The sequence below is a fragment of the Rhagoletis pomonella genome, unplaced genomic scaffold, assembly GCF_013731165.1.
Source record: "Rhagoletis pomonella isolate Grant_MI unplaced genomic scaffold, Rhpom_1.0 Rhpom_scaffold_00005, whole genome shotgun sequence".
NCBI lineage: Eukaryota > Metazoa > Arthropoda > Insecta > Diptera > Tephritidae > Rhagoletis > Rhagoletis pomonella.
Genome location: NW_023458559.1, coordinates 52,916,522 through 52,924,470, shown reverse-complemented (window position 1 = coordinate 52,924,470; position 7,949 = coordinate 52,916,522). Strand labels below are relative to the sequence as shown.

General features: G+C 34.5%; 1 protein-coding gene across 1 annotated transcript; it reads right to left on the bottom strand.

Annotated features, from left to right (window-relative positions):
* Positions 1–1,092: 1,092 nt before the first annotated feature.
* LOC118740154 (protein kinase C and casein kinase substrate in neurons protein 2-like) lies at positions 1,093–6,411 on the bottom strand. The gene is made up of 8 exons (XM_036471649.1): positions 6,372–6,411; positions 3,158–3,495; positions 2,227–2,453; positions 2,033–2,153; positions 1,866–1,976; positions 1,635–1,810; positions 1,305–1,462; positions 1,093–1,228 (listed from the first exon to the last, which is right to left on the bottom strand). Exons 1-8 carry the CDS (start codon positions 6,409–6,411, stop codon positions 1,116–1,118), a joined length of 1,284 nt encoding a protein of 427 aa, XP_036327542.1. The 3' UTR covers positions 1,093–1,115.
* Positions 6,412–7,949: the final 1,538 nt, after the last annotated feature.

The following is a 7,949-nucleotide window of genomic DNA, read 5'->3' as shown; positions in this document are numbered from 1 at the left end:
CGCGTACATAATATATATATATCGTCGCCTGGGTAAAAGATTGTCGTATGTTAATTTCGGTAGGTTGTGGGAAATCGCGATTGAAGTTTGGAATACAATTTCTCAAAAACGAGAAGATACATTTTCTCCAAAGTCTCCGAAAATGTTACTAGTTCACAAAACTCTTAAATTATTTAATTTTTGATGTTTATTGTTAATTAATTTTGAGTTTATGAAGGATTTTCTTTAGTAAAATTTTGTCGTAAGCGCCATTTGTTCACAATTTGGCAGCCACTTTGTATGAAATACGACAAAATGTGATCAAAATTTCTACCAAATTAACGACACTTTTTACTCAATATCTCGGAAACTAAAGGAGATATACAAAAATGGAGAAAACCATTTCAAAGATATTGATTAGTTTAATATGACTGCATCACTAACTAAATTTTTACTAAATTATCAAAAAATTTTTAGTCAATATTTCGGAAACTACAGGAGATATCTAAAAACTGATAACACCAATCGAAAGACTTTATTTCAAAATATATAACTGCATCTAGAACTAAAGCACGTCAAAATGGCGCTTACGACAATCTTTTACCCCGGCGACGATATGTAAGTAGATTTTCATTTAACCTTAATGGAGCACGGATTTATGGGAGGACCATGTGACCTGGGCATTATGTTAAATAGGAAAAAATATTGAATTTGCACTTGAAATGCTTTCAACTTGATAACGACTAACATAAAAGATTAAAATCACATTTTAAAATTTTCACTTCTAATATTCATAAGCTGACAAGACTTATTCATTCTTATTTGTTTTCATTTCGAATTGTTTTAAACAATAGTTCGATATCTGATGTAAACAATTTTCAAATACAAGAACAAATAATAGGCTACAATCACAAAATATGATTTTAATGGTGATGTGTTTCAAGTATTGCTTACTATTTCGTCTCCGGTTTCTCTCGATATACTCGCAGACGAAAAATGCTTCTTTATGATAATTTCAATATATTTTGCGTTGAGTTAAATGATGCAGCATGTTTTGCATTTTTAAATTTTCCCGGGTTGGCTTTTAATTTTTACTAAACATTTTTTTTAGTTGTTCAAAAATGATTTGATTTTATTTACGTATGTAGTGGTTCCACATAATTTGCCGGATAAAGCCCAACCCGCCCATTCATACGTCCTTTGCACCAACCTTGCTCATCTTCATCTTCAAGCTTCTCGAAGACATCACCTTAAATATATTTGAAAAGAAAATATACATATTTACTTTTATAAAAATAGTGTTTCGAAAAGGCACACGACCTAACCTTGTTTAAATGTTAGCTCATCATCTTCTGCGCCTTCATAGTCATATAAAGCCTTGACTGGTACACCTTTTTCTCCATTATCCACCAACACGTTATCGCCTTCATCCCATTCCTCCTCTTCTTCGAATGGATTCACGTCGGGTTTGCCATTACCATTCCTGAAATATAAAAAAAATACTCCAAATTAGTCCCAAAACGGCCAAAATTATGAAGACGATAATGAGAAAACAATGCTAAATGCGTGGGTATGCAAATTTTTTCGGCACACAGTATAAATGTTCACACTTGACTTAGTTTTGATTATTTTTATATTTATGGGGATTAACTTACGTTACGCTTGAATTGCGATTGTTTGAAGCCGATGCTGCATTTGCGCTTTTACCGATCGCCGCAGCCGATGACGCTGTCGCTGTTGTAGGCGAAGACGCAGATTCTTGTGGCATGGATTTTCCACTAGATTTGCTCGAATTTGCCGATGATTTTTTTAAGCTATTCGTGTTATATTCCTGTAAACAAAAAAAAGTAACCATTTGCAAACCGTCAGAGCAATATTATAAATACATGCGGGTCCTCAGAAACGGGACGCTGATTGATAAGTGTAATTGCTGCTGCTGGAAGAGCCTCCTTTGATTTGCTGCCCTTTGCTATATCTCTGAACTCTTCGGTGTATTCCTGAAGCAATGTAAATTAAAAGTATGTATGCATGCGGAGCTATAAATTCTACTTACGACAAATGAGGGCCAATTCATAGCCATATTTACACCGTGATTATTTGACCACCACTTCAGATCCTTCTGCTGATCTGCATTATTTATGGTGTGATAAAACTCTTCGTATATTTGCGGCAGACTATGGAGTTCAAACGTATTATAAAAATAGGTGCAAGCTTTTGTCAAAGGCAAAAAAGAAACAACTCACGTACCATTGCACCTTGGTGAGGTCCAGGCACGCGTGAATATTGAATAGAACATCTTTAAAGAAGACCAATCGTGTCCTCTCCATGGCTTGGCACTTTTCAAACACTGAAGTCATATCCTCGATATATACCGAATTATATTTGGTAATCTCTGCGATGGCCTGCTCGTATTTCTCCCGACATTTTGCAACTTGATCTTTAGTTTTCTGAACACGATCGTGCATTTTTTTGACCTGCGAATAAAGAAAAAAGTATGTAAATATAATATTTGAAATGTGTATGCTATGTACTTGTAAATGCATAAAGCAAAATACTGAATGAGGAATAAATTAAACAGAAATGAAGAATTTTGCTCGAGGGTAGCCATTTTCATTGGAAATAAAGGATACACAGCACGCTGCATTTCCTCATCTAGAGCTTTCAGAATTGACAAGAAATGAAAGATTTAACTATTGATATGTACCAAGACAATTTCGGGTTATGTTTTTAAAATTTACATTGATAATCTCTAAAAATTTTAGATAATTCTAGATTTCGTTTAGTTCTAGGATTTGCTAAATGAGATCTATACCAATTAAAAGCTTGGCCATATTATATGTCTACACTGCCTTCTTGCTTTAAATATGCTCAACAAATTACTCATTTGTATTGATTTTTTAAATAACCTAACAATGTGAGTTGCGAAAGACCTTTATGTTTGCCTTGATACGCAAACAAAAAATCGCTCTTATCTATAATAAATAGGCAACAATGCGGGAATGTTGATAAAAAAGAAACCTACACATGAGAAACGGTGTCGAATCGGTGAAGCAAAGTTAATAATTTCTTCACTTGAACTTCATTTGCAGTTCCCACCGAGCCACTAACATATAAGAAACTGTATGGTAGCTGTCAAAGGGTTAATACAATCTTACTGATTCTAAGTGTTGATACATACTTGGTCCGGTGATAGCGAACTATCCGCCGTGGCATTCCGTTCTTGATTGGTGGCACTGCGCTCCGTTTTGCAGGCAGCATGGTAATCAGACTTTGTCTTCTCTACTTTTGCTAGCAACTTAGCCCAGGGCTTTTGCGCCTTCTTAAACAAATCTTCCATATCCTTGCGTTGCTTGATTTGCATAAGCGTGTGATGATAATTGTCCTTTTGCCAACCTTTTATTTGGCTGCTCACGTCGTTGCATAAATTTTCTTTGATCTTCAAGTGTACGTCACTGATACGTTCAGATTCGGTGAGTACGCTTTTCCAGGCAGCTTCCGTAGTACCATATTCGGGGCCTTATTAATTAGAAATTAGATGTTAAGTGAAAGCATACTATTATATCGCAAGGTTTGAAATAATGACAATTTAATACCGAATATCTGCTAGATATTGAAATGATAAAAATTAAAATTATTATTTTCGCGGTAAAATTGCAGGCATTGCATTTAAAGTTAATTTGTAAACAGAAAATTTATAAAACTTAAGTCAAGGCGAATTAATATATATTATGTATTAATTACACTGGTCTACAAATTTCAACTTTTTTTCTGCGAATAAGACGGGACCTGGTGTTTCCGAACGGATTTTTCGTGCTGAACACGAATCCGGGGTCAAAAATGTCCCATCACGTCACGTTTTCGAGAAAAACCCCTAAAAACAGCGTTTTTGGCCATTTTCGAAAAATTATAGAGCTGAACCCTGACGTGGTACAAATTTTGCAAATATCAGAAATTAAAGGCTAAACCGTGCCCTTTCGAATGAGCCCTATGCCGAATTGATCGCGTGCACCCTTAAAGCAGGGGGTGTATTTGTGTTTAGGGGTGCAGGAAAAATTGATCACAGAAAGAATTTAATCTTAAACGATCATAGAAAATTAATAATGCCAAGGTTTTAACTATATTAAAAGTCGCTGATTACGAATCTGCAGTTAGATTTTAAAAATTTAAGAAATTTATATGGTCGTTTAAGATGAAATTCTTTCTGCGATCAATTTTCCCTGGACTCCTAGACACAAATACACCCCCTGATCTAAGGGTGCATGCGATTAATTCGGCATAGGGCTCATTCGAAAGGGCACGATTTAGCCTTTAATTTCTGACATATACAAAGTTTGTAGCACGTCAGGGTTCAGCTCTACAATTTTTCGAAAATGTCCAAAAACGCTGTTTTTAGGGGTTTCAACCCCTTTTTTCTCGAAAACGTGACGTGATGGGAAGTTTTGGACCCCAGATTCGTGTTCAGCACGAAAAATCCGTTCGGAAACACCAGGTCCCGTCTTATTCGCAAAACCCTTGTAGACCAGTGTTATTCATACATAAATTCGCATTTGACTTAAGTACTATATAATTTGCAGTGTATTGAAACCAAAATTTATATACCTAATGAAATAAAAATTTCCCTTATCAGAACATTAGAAGCCCATACGAAAGTAATAAAAGAGTATTTTCCCTGAACCTTAAAAAACAGTTATAAACCTATATTCAATTGTAAATACTTAAAATCAAATCAATACGTGTTTAAGAACTCCAAGTTTTTACATTTTTGTTGTTTTCTAACTAAATCTTCATATGAATTGATAAATGCGTATACGGGTACGATTTTTACCAATACCAATCAACAAATGCAAATGCGATTTCATTTGATTTCAAGCCTTTTCGACATACTAACTGATTGGGAAATTTCCTAATGACAAATGTGGTGTCGATCTTAGGTGTGTGCTACACCTATGTATGTATGTACATCTGTTTATATATAAGTACGTACTGTACAATCGCAATCGATTTTTGAAACCTTTAATATGGTACCCGTTGTGACAACGAAAAGAAAAGTGGCTCACAATAAAGTTAGATAAAATGTGTAAACAGAAATGTATCTAAACAATAGGTAAAGTGGCGTCTAACTGAAAACATGAGTGGCCGGTAAAAACGTAGATAGATAGCTTGGCATCAAGCCGGGGTGACGTCTTGGGTTACACTCGCCCGCATTGTTGCCCGTAAAATAATAAAAAACATATGTATGTATGCATGTACATTAGACTGCATCACTCCCCATAAAAAAAAAAATCGGTACTGTGTTCCCATCGGAAAATATTTCGGAAGAATATTAAGATTTACGTGAGGTGGACCGATTTGAAAGGTATTTTCTCACCCTTTTTATTTATTTGCTAATAAACCCATTCAAAGGATGAAAGAGAAAGGTAGGATGAACGAGCGTCATTCCATGTTGAATTCAGATGTGTTGGTATTTGGGGAAAAAAATGGGACGTGAATGAGCTTTTTTGTGCACAGAAATAAAAAGAGTGAGAAAATGCCTTTCTACTGAGACCACATAAGTCTTAATCATTTCGTAAAACAATCTTTGAAAAAAGTTAAAACGGAGCATCAAAAATCTCATTATTACGATTCCGTTGAAAAGATTTTTATGCAGATTTTTTAAGCTTAATCTATTGTCATCTGAGAGGATTTTTTTAAAGAAGTTCTTCAAGAAACTATTTTTATTCGTAAAAACCTCCATTTTTAGATGTATTTTCAAATCGGCCCAACTGACGTAAATCTTAATATTTTTCCGAAATGTTTTGGTGAACGTCTTAAAATCAGAGACCGAAAATAACCCGGCCATTTATTCCTGTGTCACAAATTGTCATTTATTTCTTGTTATAAACAAAATAAATCACTCACAATAACTGTTATAACAAGTTTTTGGCTTATCTGCATTGGGTAGACTTTTATTTGATTTGTTTTTAATTACGTTTCGAACTGACCTTTTGTTTTATTTTTCTGTTTTAAATGCAACAGTATCCAAGTAGGTATGATAAAAATAGTAAAGTGCTTCGATAGTTTGCTTCCAGTTAGTATAGTTGACTATTTAACGAAGGGAAGAAAATGGGCGGAAAATCAGGCGTTGAACTCCGCAGCTTTTTTGACTTGGATACGAGTAGTGATAAAAAAGTTTCAGTGTGTAAAGTTTGTAAACAACTTTATAACGGTGATCATTTGAGTGAATAAAAATAGTTTTACTTGCTATTCTTTATAGTTTGTTTTACTTCGTTGCATTTTCATCATATATTTTCTCTGCACCATAACTAAATTTACTAAGTCACCTTTTCAACAAAAAAAAAATCCATAAATAGCTTCGATAGGCCTTTATTTTCGTTAGCGATTTCATTTCTCACAGTCATTAACCGTAAGCTCCCCCGCATAAAACGCTTTCATAGTGATACATCACAAAAAGTATAAAATAAATGGTGAATGATAGAAAAAGATACAATAATGATATTCACCAAATTGAGCAAGTGGCCTGGCACTCTGGCAAAATAGCAGATAAGCCCAAGCAACGACAGTTGTCAATACTCGTTGCTTGAGCTGATTTGCTCTATTGTCATACTGCCAGGCTACTTGCTTACTTTGGTGAATACCACTAATGTGTTTAATGTGGACCAGTTATTTTCGGTCTCTGCTTAAAATATAATAAATTTTGTAATCCCGGCGGAAAAACCGCAACTTATTTTGGTGATGCAGTCTAATGTCCATACATGATTATATGCTCATAATATAGATGTACTACAATATGCAGCCAATGAGCGATGACAACAAGTGTAATGATAATACAAACGACATTCGTATATCAATGACAGTTCGCGGATACCCCACATCGACTGCGATGATGCAAATTTGAGCGTCCGCGCTAAATGCTAAACGCTAAACAAAGTGACTAAAAACATGACTTCATTTGACCAATTAAAGTTTCTAGTCACAACTATGGCCGCTTGTTGTCAGCAAATACCGATTATGGAATCTAAAGGTTTATGTGTTTGCTTATTGCACTTGTCTATGTACAGAGGTACATTAGGATGGCGCATAACAATGTGAATAATTTATGAATTAATCCAGAACTGTCGCTCAATAGACAGATTCAGATAAATTTATATTTGTACTTTTCATTTATGTACATACAAACATAGCAAAAACTTTTTCCAAAAGCCTAAATCGCTTACAACATAATCTACAACTATTCTACGCGACCGTTGTTTTTTCAATAAATATTTTCTAATTTAACTTTTTAACCGACTTCAAAAAGGAAGAGGTTATCGTCGAAATATTTTTATTTTTTTATGTACATATGTATGTTACCGCACAACTTTGGACCACGTCAACCGATTTCTAAAATTTTTATTTTTTTGTAAAGGTAGTATGCTCAGGTAGTATGCTTGCATATTGTATGTACAGTATCGGTCAATAAAATAGCACCCCCATTGTTGGATTAATTCATCTTTCATATTGCATTGTCATCGGGTTCTGAGTTGAGTTTGGCGGACATTCCAAATGCATTATTGCAAAGCATCAGCCTCTTATATTTCTAAACTATAATTGATAGAAATTTCCAATTTGAGCAACTAAGTTCCAATTCGGCATTTCAACGTGGGAAAGTTTGTTAAAAATCGATTGCAAGATTTGATTACACCCAAGTGAAACATAATAAAAGCTTGTAAAAAAGAAAATACAAAATGTAAACTGAAATTCCTTTGTACTTTGTAGCAAAGAAATGCTTATGCACATGAAACGTATCCGTGCACATCCCACCTCTAAGACGATACAGCATAAAACCAAACGAAATAATACTGAAGGAACAAACAAAAATCGATTTGATATCGGGGAAGTGAAAATACCGGCAAATTACTGGAAAAAAAGAATGAACAGCTTACAGAAAAACCTAAATTTCGCGACAAAGTGTGACCTACAAAACCACAATC

Coding starts and splice junctions, on each gene's coding strand:
- LOC118740154 (XM_036471649.1), bottom strand. CDS start 6,411: ATGAAAGCGTTTTATGCGGGGGAGCTTACGGTTAATGACT. Junction 2,454..3,157: donor GTTCGCTATCACCGGACCAA/GTATGTATCAAC, acceptor CTTTATTCGCAG/GTCAAAAAAATGCACGATCG. Junction 1,977..2,032: donor TGAATTGGCCCTCATTTGTC/GTAAGTAGAATT, acceptor ACATTGCTTCAG/GAATACACCGAAGAGTTCAG.